This window comes from Cebus imitator, unplaced genomic scaffold (genome assembly GCF_001604975.1).
Source record: "Cebus imitator isolate Cc_AM_T3 unplaced genomic scaffold, Cebus_imitator-1.0 Scaffold690, whole genome shotgun sequence".
NCBI lineage: Eukaryota > Metazoa > Chordata > Mammalia > Primates > Cebidae > Cebus > Cebus imitator.
The window spans coordinates 433,482-448,666 of NW_016108005.1; the positions used below are offsets into that span (position 1 = coordinate 433,482).

At 52.5% G+C, this 15,185-nt stretch overlaps 1 protein-coding gene across 1 annotated transcript in view; it reads right to left on the bottom strand.

The window, feature by feature from the left end:
• The window catches only part of PI4KA (phosphatidylinositol 4-kinase alpha), a 147,239-nt gene that overhangs the window by 13,169 nt on the left and 118,885 nt on the right, over positions 1 to 15,185 (bottom strand). Inside the window, exons 33-42 of the mRNA XM_017518624.2 lie at positions 11,020 to 11,178; positions 10,627 to 10,778; positions 10,346 to 10,453; positions 9,583 to 9,710; positions 7,331 to 7,450; positions 6,917 to 6,996; positions 6,598 to 6,791; positions 4,702 to 4,792; positions 4,156 to 4,323; positions 3,432 to 3,485 (exon numbers count right to left, since the gene is read on the bottom strand). Coding sequence (XP_017374113.1) covers positions 3,432 to 3,485; positions 4,156 to 4,323; positions 4,702 to 4,792; positions 6,598 to 6,791; positions 6,917 to 6,996; positions 7,331 to 7,450; positions 9,583 to 9,710; positions 10,346 to 10,453; positions 10,627 to 10,778; positions 11,020 to 11,178 — 1,254 coding nt within the window. The remainder of the gene's footprint in view (positions 1 to 3,431; positions 3,486 to 4,155; positions 4,324 to 4,701; positions 4,793 to 6,597; positions 6,792 to 6,916; positions 6,997 to 7,330; positions 7,451 to 9,582; positions 9,711 to 10,345; positions 10,454 to 10,626; positions 10,779 to 11,019; positions 11,179 to 15,185) is intronic.

Genomic DNA, 15,185 nt, shown 5'->3' on the forward strand with positions numbered 1-15,185 from the left:
ATTCCATGCCGTGGTTTAAAAAGGTGACCTGGCCTTTCTGGGCAGCCTCCTGCAGTCTGTGCCCACCGATCTGGTGAAGTATCCCTTGGATGGACATTTTTGACCTGGGCGAGTGGGAGGTGTTCTTACCACACAGGCAGAAGTCCTTGCTTTGGGTTTCCCAATTCTAACCCAGCAAATAGATCTAAAGATGAACTATGAATGTTCAATGTATAGTGTTTTTAAATATAAATCTGCTTTATAATTATGTAAACACTGACAAAGTTCCAAAGTCAAAATTATTAAATATGGTACATATCTGTCATCTCCATCCTAATCTTTCCCTCTTTGACCATTTTTATTAGCTTTTGGTCTATTGTTCCTTTTTTCAAAAAAGTGTAAACAAATATGTATATACAGTCGTATTGCCACAAGCGATATGAATTTTTTTTTTTTTTTTTTTTTGAGATGGAGTTTCGCTCTTGTTACCCAGGCTGGAGTGCAATGGCACGATCTCGGCTCACCGCAACCTCCGTCTCCTGGGTTCAGGCAATTCTCCTGCCTCAGCCTCCTGAGTAGCTGGGATTACAGGCACGTGCCACCATGCCCAGCTAATTTTTTGTATTTTTAGTAGAGACGGGGTTTCACCATGTTGACCAGGATGGTCTCGATCTCTTGACCTCGTGATCCACCCGCCTCGGCCACCCAAAGTACTGGGATTACAGGCTTGAGCCACCACTCCCGGCCCATGATATGAATTTTTTTAAACTTAAAAAAATATTTCAGGCTGGGCATGGTGGTGCACACCTGTAATCCCGGAGCTTTGGGAGGCCGAGGCAGGTGGATCACCTGAGGTCAGGAGTTCAAGACTAGCCTGACCAACATGGTGAAACCCCATCTCTATTAAATACAAAAAAGAGGCCAGACACAGTGGCTCACGCCTGTAATCCCAAAACTTTGGGAAGCACGAGGCGGGTGGATCACCTTATGTCAGGAGTTCGAGACTGGGCTGGCAAACATGGTGAAACCCCATCTCTACTAAAAATACAAAATTAGCTGGCCGTGCTGGTGCGCACCTGTAATCCCAGCTACTCGGGAGGGTGAGGCAGGAGAATCGCTTGAACCTAGGAGGTGGAGGTTGCAGTGAGCCGAGATCGTGCCACTGCACTCTAGCCTGGGCAAGAGAGACACTCTGTCTAAAAAAAAATAATAAAATAAATACAAAATATTAGCCAGGTGTGGTGGTGTATGCCTGTAATCCTAGCTATTTAGGAGGCTGAGGCAGGAGAATCACCTGAGCCCAGGAGGTGGAGGCTGCAGTGAGCTGAGATCGTGCCATTGCACTCCAGCCTGGGCAGCAAGAGTGAAACTCTGTCTAAAAAAAAAAATACCAGCTGGGCACAGTGGCTCACGCCTGTAATCCCAGCACTTTGGGAGGCCAAGGTAGGGGGATCACCTGAGGTCAGGAGTTTGAGGCCAGCCTGGCCAACATGGCGAAACCTGATCTTTACTAAAAATAAAAAAAATTAGCCAGGCATGGTGGCATGCACCTGTAATCCCAGCTACTTGGAAGGCTGAGGCAGGAGAACTGCTTGAACCCAGGAGGCGGAGGTTGCAGTGAGACCAGAGTGACACTGCATTCCAGCCTGGCCGACAGAGCAAGACTCTGTTTCAAAAAAAAAAAAAAGAAAAAAAATTCCCTAAAAATGGAAAGCAAGAAGGAAAACAGTGAAACTTGCTGAGTTGTGAGTTGGTACAACCACCCACAGAATCATTTCAGGCAGCCATTCTCTGGTAACCACAACCAAGAGTTCACATGGAGGCCCTGGGCGCTGGCTCAGAGTCAAGCAGTCAAGGGAAAATAATGTGGGAGGGGAGCTGGGGGAAGGAAATGGGTTCCTGAAGAGACGGTGCCTCATGACCATCCTGTAAGTTGGCACCAGTGTGAAGGCTCCGGGTTGGTGAGTGTGGCTGTGTGTGGCTCACACGTATCACCACTCAGAGGTACAGAGAACGTGGCACTACTTAGTGAGGGCAGTGAATGATTCCACAGGACTCGAGTCTTTCAGCAGAGGCTGGCTGCTGTTCTAGAAGCACTTTGGTCTACAGACTCTAGGACTAGCCCCTGGGACACTCAGCCATGGCACTCAGCCAGCCCACAGGTGGGCCAGAGGGGTGAGGGCTCAGCCAGGACACATGGAGGCTGCTGCCCGATTCAGCCAGGGAAACGAGGCCAGCCCAGGATTGGGGAGGAGGGCAGACAGGCTGCACTCAGACACAGGGTGCAGTGGTCAGGCTGGCACAAGGGCACAGGAGGCTTGGGCTCCTGGCTCTGGTCATTTTTCTGTGCCACCACCTGTGCTCAGCACTTTATGTCCACGGACACTGTTATGGGCTGAATTGTGTCCCTTCAAATTCATGTTACAGGACCTCAGAATGGTACTGTATTTGGAAACAGGGTCTTTATAGAGGTGATTAAGGTAAAATGAGGTCAATGGGGTGAGTCCTAATCTAGTATGACAGGCGTTCTTAGAAGGGGAGATTAGGACACAGACACACACAAAAGGATGACCCGGTAAGGACTCAGGAAACGATCAATCAGCCAGGGAGATATGCACGGTGGCTCAGGCCTATAACCCCAGCTCTTTTGGAGGCCGAGGTGGGCGGATTGCCTGAGCTCAGGAGTTTGAGACCAGCCTGGCCAACATAGCAAAACCCTATCACTACAAAAAATACAAAAATTAGCTGGAGGCGGTGGCACAAGCCTGTCGTCCCAGTTACTTGGGAGGGGTAGAGGGGAAGGTGCTGAGGCGGGAGGATCGCCTGAGCCTGGGAGGATGACGCTGCACTGAGCTGAGATCACGCCACTGCACTCTAGCCTGAGTGACAGAGCAAGATCCTGTCTCTTAAAAGAAAAAAAACGAAAGCCATAGAGACAGGCCTCAGAAGGAAGCAGCCCTGTCCAGACCTTGACCTTGGACTTCTGGCCTCCACAATTCTGAGAATAGACATTTCTGTCATTTAAGCTGCCCAATCTATGGTGCTTCGCTACGCAGCCCTGACAGACTGACACGTATGTCACCTCGTTAATCTTTCTCACTATTTCCTGCTGAAGAGAGCAGGATTCAGGGAGTTGAGGTGACCCCACCAATGACAGGGGAGCCCAGCCAGGCTGCCTAGCCAGGCTGGCAACAGCCCCAGAACCAGCTCACTCTGCAGAGCATGCCTGGGCCTCAGGGTGAGGCAGTGGGTGAGCAGGGCTTCCCCTGCCATAGCGCTGGGTATCAGGGACAATCACAGGAGCTGGGATAGGGGAAGCCAGGGGACTGCTGGGTAGCCCTGCCCCTGGGAAAGCTGTGAGGAGCCTGTGAGGGCTGGGGACAGACCGGGCACAGGCTGGGTGTGGAGCACACTCTGTGAGTGAAGAGGGCAGCTATGGGGTGCAGGCTTACCTTGTCATACCTGAGGGCCTGCACGATCTGGGGGATGTAGAAGAGGATGGCGTCCTGCAGAGGAGGAGGAGTTGGCCATGACTTCTGAGAAGAGCCACCGACCCAACACTATGGCCCAGGCCCTGCCCCTGCTTCTGCTCTGCCCACAGTGGGGCTGAGAACCGGGGAAAGCCCGGAGAATGGCAGGTAAAATGACTGAAGGCTTAGAACACAGGAATGAAGGAAACAGGAAACAGGAGCAAGGCTCCTGCTCTACAGTGGGCAGGAGGGCCTCACGTTCCCCATGGGGAGCCTGCCTCAGGGAAATGGTCTGCTGTGGGTCAGACTCTAGAACATTCCGGAGGCCCTTCTCCACCATCACTGTGGGTGTCTTGTGGGCTCCCTGGGCTCCTACAAGGAATGAGGGACCCTCCATGGACAAGGTCACTGTGGGGTTCTAAGGTACAGCCACACTGCTGTGTGGGGTGTGCACGGCCACCGGGCTGCCTTGTAATCAAACTCAAGTAAGCTTTATGTCTTTAACACCTCACTCAAGTTAAAAAACAAATGTAACTAGAGAACACTTTCAATTAGAACTAAATCCATCTTCTACAACTACTTGAACAAAAACAGGGAAAGGACCAGTATGTAACGAGGTGACCCCGTGGCCGATGGCAGGGCCTGTGCCTCTCTCCACGTGAGACCCCTCCCAACAGAGGCCGGCTCAGCAGGGCCCTGGGCTCACCGGTGGGAAGGACCGCAGGACTTTCACCCCGTACTGTGCTGTGAGAGGGTGCGGCGGGTACATGCTGGAGAAGTAGGAGAGGCCTGTGGGTGGGTCGGTGGGTGCCCAGCATAGCACGTGGCTGAGCTCCGGAGCGTCGGCGTCGATGGTGTGCCAGGTGACCAGGAACTGAGGAGAAGGCGAGGAGACGCTGTGGCTTAGGCAGTCCCGGGCCTCTGAAGATACCCGGCCCGCGGGCCACACCACAAGGATGGCCATGAGGAGTGACGTTTCTAAGCATTTGTCACCACGTGGAAGAGGCTTCTGATGTGTTACGGAAAACAGCCTAACTGCAATTAGGGTGAAGTTCATTACATTTTTTTCTACTGTAAACAAAATAAATGCTAAAGACATGGAACAGAAAACACAGGAAATCAGAAAAATCATTTATAGCACTGAAGTTGCCAAGTGGCTATTTTTGTCTAGTTTCTAGTTTTAGGCACTTCTGGCTGCAGTGTGCTGTTTTGCAAAGTCTGAACTCAGGCCCTGGTATGTGGGCCACAGTACCTTGATCGCTTCAGGCACATCACTAACGGCTCCTGGGTCCAACCGAACGAGTCGGGTCACTTCATTCCCGATGGCTTCTGTGTTCTTAAACCTACAGTGCACAGAGGGTATGGGTGATGTTGCCTTGCCAGAGAACCCATGCTCTCCTACCACACTGGAGTGAGGGGAACCAGAGGGAAACACCAAACTCGAGGGATTCACATCAATACCAAGTGACAGCTTGCATACAAACAAATAGAAAGAAGACCTGCTATTTGATAGCACAACAGGGGGACTACAGCCAGTAATAACTTAATTGTACCTGGGAAAATAACTTTAAAAGAGCGTAACTGGATTGTTCATAACTCCAAGGATAAATGTGTGAGGGGATGAATACCCCATTCTCCATGATGTACTTATTTCACATCACATGCCTGTATCAAAACATCTCATGTACCTCATAAATATAGACATCTACTACAAATACACAAAAATAAAAATTTTTAAAAAGTTTAAATAAAAAAGTTTATCCAGGTGACAGCTAAATGTTCTTCTATGCCACTAACTGGTTAGGTCAGAACACTAGTGTTTAAAAAAAAAACAAAATTATAATCTGCTGTGATGAAATGCTGGAACTTTCTTAAAGAAACAGGAATTTTCCTGGCCGGGCACGGTGGCTCACGCCTGTAATCCCAGCACTTTGGGAGGCCGAGGCGGGTGGATCACGAGGTCAAGAGATCGAGACCATCCTGGTCAACATGGTGAAACCCCGTCGCTACTAAAAATACAAAAAATCAGCTGGGCCTGGTGGCGCGTGCCTGTAATCCCAGCTACTCAGGAGGCTGAGGCAGGAGAATTGCCTGAATCCAGGAGGCGGAGGTTGTGGTGAGCCGAGATCGCGCCATTGCACTCCAGCCTGGGTAACAAGAGCAAAACTCCGACTCAAAAAAAAAAAAAAAAAAAAAAAAAAAAAAAAAAAACCCACTAAAAAAAAAAAAAAAAAAAAGAAACAGGAATTTTCCTACACTTACTGTTCAAAGGGCTTCCTTTCACCATCCTTGTCTTAACCACCCCTGCCCCTGGCCTCTTATTTCTTTTCCTACCATTTCCTCCCCTGACCCTCCATAGCTGCCCGTCCAGTAAGTCAATGTCTCAGTCCGAAGTCCGGGGGCCACAAGGCACCTGGCCCATAATGGGGCAGCTACTAGTTTCCAGGTGTTCCCATCTCACGCTAATGCAAGGTGGATGTCCCATGAGCACTGTGCTTTGAGACAATGCAGAGTTGCTTGCAGTCCTACTCCAGAGGATCAAAGTAGGGCTGGAGGGAGGATGCAGTGCGCTGGCGGGTCTGGGCTCACGGTGGAGAATCACCCACCCTGGACACATTCACAGGAGGCTGGGGACCATCTGGTGGGATTCTAAACAGGGACTCTGCAGTCCCTCTCAGCCACCATCAGTCTGAGGTTCTGTTCCCATAAGAGCTGCCACAGAAGACTTCACAGGAATGTGGCTGCTGTCTGTAGCATAAGCCTCCTCCAGGTACCTGCTGCTGAAAGGTGACATCCAGGAACAAACCCAAACCCTCCCCAAGGCGGTTCTGGCATGCCTCCACATGCCTCCTTTCCAGCATGAATCAGATCTTGGCTCTGAATTCACCCTGCTGCTAACTCCCTAGGCTCTAGGTACTGTGGCACCCCAGACAGGCATCTGACAAGATCACGAGGGTTGTTGGGGTTTTCTCTGCACAGAAGGGTTGGGGGAGTATCGTGGGGCTTGAGGACAGGCCTGTTAGACTACTTCCTGATCATCCTTGGGAGGGGCTAAGGGTGCTCCCCAGCACTCATGACCCAGCTGGCAGGCGCCTTGCACTGGACCTCTGGTGAGGTCTGCGTCAGGCCGTGGTGCCTGGGGGCCCACCTTGCAGGCAGCTGCACGGCCAGGTAGGGAGAAATGCTCCAGGCAAGGTTCACATTGTCCTTCCACTGCTTCTCACTCAGGCTGATGTACTTAGATCTCCAGTTGGCCACACTGTTCTCTCCGGCCTGGTCTAGCTCCAGCTCCGGGGCTGACAGTGGGTTGTACCATGTGATGAGACGCTCGATCTCAGTGGCCTGGCAAGACCAGATATAAGGCCTGATGCACACACCTTCTGTGAGTGCCCACACGCTGCCCTGGCCACCAGGTGCTGTATGGGCAGGTGGTGGGTGGCAGGCACAGATGCACCTGTAGGCCTTACCAGCAGGGACAGCAGCAGTGTCCTGCGCTTCATGTAGTATTTGTGCAGCTGGGAGCCCCGGTTGGTTTTCTTAGACATGCCTAGGAGGAAACACAAAGCACAGGTATAGTCCTCAGATGCCATCTGTCTGCCCTGAGTTTCTTTTTTTCTTTTTTTTCTGTTTTAGAGATGGGGTTTCACCATGTTGGCCAGGCTGGTCTTGAACTCCTGACCTCAGGTAATCCAACCACCTTTGCCTCCCAAAGTGCTGGGATTACAGGTATGAACCACCAGACCCGGCCTTGCCCTGAGTTTCTAAACCTAGAGGAAGCTTGCAGTGCTCTGTTCTGCTGTCTGAGTGAGTGTCTACCAAGCAACTCACAACACAAATGGTAACTTGCACGTGACGGCCCCAGGAGCACGCCTGCCACCAACCTGACTTCTTGGAGATGGTGGACATGCCGCTAGACAGGGGGTAGGTGTTGATCCAGCCTTGCGTGGCCTGTTGCCGAGAGCCAACAGTTATGTCCAGGTTGCTCCGGGTGTCCTGATTATCTGAGGGCAAATACATTGTTGATTCTAGAGTGAGGTGGCTCAAGAAAAGGTATTACAAAAAACAAACTAATATTCACCAGAGATAAGGCAATTAGTGGTGGGGTGGGTACTTTCTAGAGTCCTGGAACCGACTGCAGGAAAAAACCTGTCTGGATGGTGAGTTTTTCAAGACCATAAGAAGTTCTTTTGAATAAAAATTTGTATTATATTTCTTCTATCCTATTTATTTATTGAGATAAGAGTTTCACTCCTGTTGCCCAAGGTGGAGTGCAATGACGCGATCTTGGCTCACTGCAACCTCTGCCTCCCGGGTTCAAGCAATTCTCCTGCCTCAGCCTCCCAAGTAGCTAGGATTACAGGTGCCTGCCACCAAGTCCAGCTAATTTTTGTATTTTAATTAGAGACGGGTTTCACTATGTTGGCCAGACTGGTCTCCAACTCCCGACCCTGTGATCCACCTGTCTCAGCCTCCCAAAGTGATGAGATAACAGGCATGAGCCACTGCACCCAGCCTATTTTTATTTTGAGAGGGAGTCTTGCTATGTTGCCCAGGCTGGAGTGCAATGGCACATGGAGTGCAACAGTGGCGTGAGCCACCATGCCCAGCCTTCTTCTATCCTTTAAAATAGAATAGGCTGGGCACAGCGGCCCATGCCTGTAATCTAAGCACTTTGGGAGGCTAAGGCAGGAGGATCGCTAGAGGTCAGGAGTTTGAGACCAGCCTGGGCAATGAGGCAAGACTCTTATCTCAACAAAAATAACAACAACAAATTAGCTGGCAGAGCTGGCATGTGTCTGTAGTCCTAGCTGCTTGTGAGGCTGAGGTGGGAGGACTGCTTGCACCAAGGAGTTTGGGACTACAGTGAGCTATGATTAAACTACTGCACTCTAGTCTGGGTGACAGAATGAGACTCCGTCTCTAAAAAAAAGTAAAAAATAAAATAGAATAAAACAAATATAATTTTCTTGACAAAGGATGGCAGTTATCGGATCACTGGCAATGTACAGTCCTTCAGTACAGTGATAACTTGAGGGCCTGTGGGGGCAGACTGTCAGGACTGTTTGCCCTCGTCTAAGTGGAGCCAGAAAGCTGCCTTACAAATTACTGCATCTGCTTTTTTCTTTCCTTTTCCTTCTAGTCAGGTTGTCAGCGTGGGTCTGCTAAAGAAAACCCTCTTGGCTGGGTGCCGTGGCTCACACCTGTAATTCCAGCACTTTGGGAGGCTGAGGCAGGTGAATCACAAGGTCAGGAGTTCAAGACCAGCCTGGTCAATATGGTGAAACCCCATCTCTAGTAAAAAATGCAAAAATTAGCTGGGCGTGGTGGCGTGCACCTGTAGTCCCGTTTACTTGGAAGGCTGAGGCAGGAGAATCGCTTGAACCCAGGAGGCGGAGGTTGCAGTGAGCCTAGATCGTGCCACTGCACTCCAGCCTGGGCAACAGAGTGAGACTCCATCTCAAAGAAAAAAAAAAAAACAAAAACCCCTCTCATCTCTCAGCCTGCTTAGCAGTCAGCTAGGTGCTGGGAGAACGACAGCGCGGCCTCCTTGCAGAGGTTTGCTGCTTGTTTGCGAGGCGTGTTTTCCTCAGGCATTCCCTTCCCTGGAATGCTTTGCCCCATCCACCCTGCATGTCTGTGCAGCCTTTCAGACTCAGCTCAGCTGTCATCTCTTCTGGAAACCATCTCTGACTCCCCAACTCTGGATGGGCCAAGTGTCCGTCCCCGAGGAGTGCTCCCACAGTCCCCTCATAGTGAAACCACTGTCCACGTGACTGCCTCCTGCCAGAAGACAACAGACCACGCCCCAGTCATGTGGGCGCACCAGCCTCAGCCCAATCCAGGGTCATCAGCTGCTCAAAGTGGTATGTGAACGCAGAGGGTGCCAGCGCAGGCAAAGCGCGGTGAGTGGAGTCCACTCAGGTGCCTCTGCTGTGTGTTCATGCTTCTCAGCTCTGGCCAGAGAAGCAGAGCCAGGCATGCACTGGCCTCCAATGACTGCAACACGGCCAAGGCCAGGGCTCAGGGGCATCTAATTGCTTTTCCTCCCCACCTCTGGCACCCTCGGGGCTGCCCACGTTGCACCCTTGTCCGGCCTGCCTCCACCATGAGTGGTGGCACTGCTGAGGGTTACCTGGGGGCACAAGCTGGCTGGCGGTCAAGTACTTCTTATCTGAGAACATGGCGGTCCAAAATTTAATCATGATGCTTATGTCTTCACGCAGCCGCTTCTCTCCTTGAGTAGGGAACTTTGGGGGACAGCTTCAAACAACCATAAGAGGACAAGGGCTGAGTGCCCGGTGTCAGGGACTAGAGACCAGTCACACAAAGCAGTGAGAGGTGAGGTAAACAGTTTCTCAATGACAGAAGGTCAGCCCAAAGCCAGTCATTAGCAAGGATGAACTGGCCCACTCCCACGGGAAGGTGTGGTGGCTGACGAGCCCTCTTGTGCCCTCCTCCCTCACTGCCCACAGCAGCCCCTACAGGTTTCCGCTGAAGCTGTGCTGTGGTAGATCACGGCAACGAAGCTGCACGTAGACAATAGCACAGTCTGTGTGTGCAGAGCCCCAGGCAGTGGGTGTTTGCAATTCTTCATGCAATAAGCCTTTACATTAACAGGGAAATTAAATGGACACACTTAATCTCCTAAATCAGTTGAACTGAGGGAGAATTTGCCTACATCTTGTTGGGAGGCTAGCTCTCAGTAACGGGACACACACAAAGGGCTGAAGGGTATTTAAATCCAGAGAGGCCAGGGCTACTGAAGGAGGAGGCCAGTGAGCACAACTGGGCAACTGTGTACTTGTATGAGTGACTTCCTGGGGGTCTGGGGTAATGGAGCACTCGGAGGGGCTGGGCCGTCTCTGGCCGCTGCACAGCACATCTGGGGGGAGTACCTGAAGTAGTCAAAGGCGGTGGAGTAGATCTTCTCCCGAAGCACGTTGCGGATGGTTGCATTTGGAACCACGTCGGCGTGCAGGAGGGACAGCCCCAGGGTCAGCAGCCTGTGAGGGAGCCCGGGACCGGTCAGAGCAAGACTCTGGACTCTCTTCCCTGCCCTTCCAGGAACAGCTCACGGAAATGTGTTCCCCATCTACAGAAGTACTGTGACACACACAACCCCATGACACACTGCACACACCAGGGGCCATATGCTCCCCAGGAAGAGGGCCCTCACTTGAAGCGGGGCCCGATGGCCGCCACGTGCCGGTTCATGCTCCCCTTGGCCCCGCCGATGTTCAGGGACATGGAACGCTGTAGCAGGCTGGAGAAGATCTCCACCTGGTCAGAGCTGCAGTACTTGGCGATCTCAAACCGCTGCACCAGGAACTGAGCAAGAAGAGAAAGATGCTGTGGTAGTGGAGCTGAGCCAGCCAACCCTGGGGCCGCAGAGACAGCTGAGGAGGGGCTCTGGGCTGACTGGCTGGGCTTGCTGGAGGCTGGAACAGTCACCCCCACCCCCAGGTCTGGCCATCTGAAAACCTGCAAGCCCCGGGCTCTGCTATCCCCGCCCCAGGAGCAGTCCTGTCCCCCCAGGTGGAGCACCACAGAGCCTTAGTGGGGCACATACGTCGATCCAGATGTAGTGGGGGGTCACTTCAGGGGGACAGGGTTTGGGCTGACTTGCTTCCGAGGCGGCCAGGGGGTCTGCTTCCTTTATCTCAGCAGAAAACAGGCCAAACTTCTGCTCCACCGTCATGTGCCAGGCCCCTGCCATCTCCCGCATGAACTGCAGGTACAGAAGAAATGTTAGCTCCTCTGTGAAGCACAAAAACATGTTTTCTCTAATTAAAAAAGGAACATGCTCATTGAGTAAGATTTAGAAACCGAGAAAAGTATGATGAAAAAATCAAGACCGCCTATAGTCCCACATCCCGGGGTCATGGGTGTCAGTGTTTGGTGTATTTTCTCCAGCCTCTTGAGGCTGCATTCTATTATTTCACGGTGTGGACGTTGTAGGGTGCGAGGTGGCAGCACCTGGATGTGTCTGATGCCCTGGATAGGCACTGGGCAGGTGACACTTCTCTATAGCTCTGAGGACCCTCTGTGGCTGTGAGCGGGGAGACCCCTGTATGGGCTGCTGAGCTGGCATGGGCAGGACAGGGTTCTGAATTCAGAGCCTGGCTCTTCCTCTCCACCCCACACAGACCCTACCCAATGCCTTCATCCTGCTAACCAGACCAGGAACAGCCCAAAGAGCCAAAGGGAGTCTGCAGCCACCATGGCCAGGCCTGGGAGCCCAGGGTCAGGCTGCTCCCATGACCCAGCCATGCTCAGCGAGGTCCCCACTCCATGGGGAGGCATGAGGGGTGACCGGAGGGAGCAGCATGGTGCCCTGGAGACATATGGGTGCTGGAGAGAGTAAGAGGTGTGGCTCCCACGTGGCAGGCCCCCCACAATTTCTGGGTGTTTTTACAAGGAGATCAAGAAAAAGCATCTAGCATCTGGCCATAGATGATTTCTATCCCTCTGTTGTCCTAGCAATACCAGCTCCTGCAAGGGCTTCAGATGCCTGTGCAGAAGTGGTGAGGCCTAGCAGAAAACACACTGCAGCTCCCTCCCCAGTATCCATCCCATCCCTTCTTCCTGATCAGGTGGATCAGGGTGGCCACGTAACCAGTCATAGGGCTCTCAGCCAGGCTCCCTGCTGGCTGGGGTGGCCACTGTTCTACTGGCAACTCTAATAAGCCAAGGAGAGCAAACTGGGCAAGGCCCTGGGAACGTGTGCCATGGTGAGCTTCATAAGGTCAAGGCAGCTGGTCTCTGACTTTTGCACTCTGCCCTTGTCTTCCTTCCTGCTGGGAGGCACAAAAGCCATCTGGAGATTGTAAGGGGAGAGACAAAGGCCACATAAGCCCAGGATGGCCAGGGGCCGATGAGATACTGGGGCGGGGCTGCACTGCTCCGTCTGCTGCTTCCCTCTAAGCTGCCCATGGCGTGAGGACTCCTAGGGGGACAAGGCACTAGAGCCTGCTTTCTGTTTCCTACAGACCAATGTAAGTCTTATGGAAGCAGACAAGAGAGAAAAAAAAAAAAAAAAGAAAAAAAATGGGGGGAAGGAACTGCCAGGGACAAGAAGCCATGGCAGAGCCACACTCCCGCCTATTTGTTAAACCACCACATCCTGGTGGCTGGCTCTGTGCCAGGGCCTCGTGGGCTCTGGGCATGGCGCCGTGAATGAAGACAAACATGACCACACAGTCTATGTCAGGGACCACAGACAACAAGAAATAAGCTACATGCACTGAGAAATGCAGCAGTGAGAGCGGGCATGTGTGTGACAGTTAGACAAGGCGGCCAGGGAGGGCCCCAGCAAGGAGGGGACACCTGAGATGAGCCCTGGAGGAGATGCAGGAGTGAGGCGTGAGGCATGGCCGTCTGAGGGAATGCACAACAGTCTATAGGGGGAGCAGCCCAGGAGGGCAGCTTCGAAAGTGAAGCTGAAGGGATGTGCTGAAAATCATCTGTGGGAAGTGTACGCAGGACCCCAGCATGGCTACAGCACAGCAAGTGAGGGGAGGAGAGGCGATGGAAGTTAGGCGGCAAGGGGGCTTGCAGGTCACAGAAACAAGCCTGCCTTCCAGTCTGCGGTGGGGCTCTGGTTCTCCCATGGCTCGCTCCAACTACATGTGGAGAAGGGGAAGATGCCTGGGGGTGGGGAGCAAGAGGCCAGGCCAGGGGGCAGCAGCTAGGATGCTGGGACTTGTCAGATCCTGGATGAACCTCAAAGGTGAAGCTGATGGGATATGCTCAGAGTCATTTGTGGGAAGTGCACAAGAGGGAGTCAAAGACGTCTGAGCAGAGGGAAGGACCTCGCTGGCATCTAGAGTGAAGGGAGAGACTTGCTGGCATCTAGGGTGAAGGGAGGGACCTCAATGGCCTCTACAGTGAAGGGAAGGGCCACCGCCCTGGCATCTATGGTGACGGTAGACAGGTGACCACTGCGAGGGTGTCTGGAGCTGCGGCTGGACCCATTAACTGAAGCTGCTAATCAGCTTGCCATCTTGGCTGTGGACCAAGCCACTGAAGGGATGCACCTGAACTAGGGTGACTGGGCTGGGTAAGCAGTGGAGCTGGCCAGATTGCCCATGCAGGGAGGACGGGCCCTGGGGCATGCCCATGCTCAGAAGGCCTTGAGCTCAAGAAGGACCCTTTATTCCGGAGGATGAAAGGGCTACAAAAATTACAAAGGCCCTAAGTACCTGGGAGGAGCGGTTAGGCTCCCACAACAGCTGCTTACAAGACCCAGAGCTCGAGGGAGGCTGTGAGCAGCTTTCCCTGAGCTGATCTCTCCTCCTACCACCTGGGACCTGCTGGTGATGTCCATACTCCATCTGCCCTGCTCCCAGGGGTCTCTAGGGGCAACTCCAACCCACTCCTATCTGAGGATCAGACAGTGAGGCCAGAGGTTCAAGGGCACCTGGACTAAGGAAGTGGAGATGAGAGGATGGATCTGGGCTCCAGAGCCCCAGGTACAATGTGAGCGCTGACACATGGTCAGGAAAAACCCCCTGCCCTGTGAAATGGGAACGGCTGCAGGCCCTACTCTTAAGACCCACCGAGGTCTGAGGTTGAAGCAGCATGTGTGGAACGGAATCCTGACCACAGCAGCACTGTGTCCTGACAGTCACAATTTGTGGTGAAACCAGGGCTTCCAGAAGACCCTGAGAGGAGGGCATGCCTGTCCTCTCCTGGGAAGTGGAGAGTCCCAACAAGAGATAGTGTGTAGCAGGTATGTGCAGGCAGGTGTGCACACTGGGCCCACACAGGGAGTGAGTGTGGTTACGACTCAGGATGGGGTTCCTCCTGAGCCCAGAGGAGGACAGCCTCAGGGTGTAGGGGAAACTGCAACAGTCAGGCCTAGACCTAAAGGCCTGGGTTAGATGGACAGGAAGTGATATACAAAGCCCTGCTCAAGCCCAGCACATGGCAGGACCAGAGCAAATTATCAGTTACTAGTGCAGCCCAAATGCATTTATTTTGGGTCATGAATTTAAGTACTAAACAAGATCATGAATCTTTCCCCTCTCAGTGACATGAAGGCCCCAGACCCCTGTAAGGAGGCCAGGCTCCCCACTGTGCCCACACTGAGATGCAAAAAGCAAGTCTGACAGCTCTTCATCCCCTGGGAATGCAAGAAAAGACATCAACGATTCAGTGATCGCCTCTGAAGTTGGGCTGATTTTTATTTCATTACACTCACACCTTCCACCTTTTCCATCAAGTATACGTTGTATACATTGCTTATATATTTTTCTACTATAAAAGTATACATTTCTTTTATAGTAGAAAAAATTTAAAAAGCCCTCACCCTGGGCACTGTGGGACCTGGACAAGCCAGGTCCTTCTGGAAGTAGAGACAGGGAGTGAGGACCTGAATGACCAGATGCTGCCAGGGCCAGTGCCAGGTGTGAGTGTGAGTGGGTGGAGAAGCCTGGCACAGGCCAAGGGACCTCAGGCCAGCTGAGCCACTGGAGATGGCAGGGGCAGGAAGTACAGGCTGGACTCCAAAAGAACCCAAATGAAACAGTAATCTGCTTGGTATAAAAATCCCTTCAGGCTGGGTGCGGTGGCTCATGCCTGTAATCTCAGTACTTTTGGAGGCCAAGGCAGGTGGATCACAAGGTCAGGAGTCTGAGACCAGCCTGACCAACATGGAGAAATCCCGTCTCTACTAAAAACACAAAAATAGCTCGGCGTGGTGGTGAGTGCCTGTAATCCCAGCTACTTGGGAGG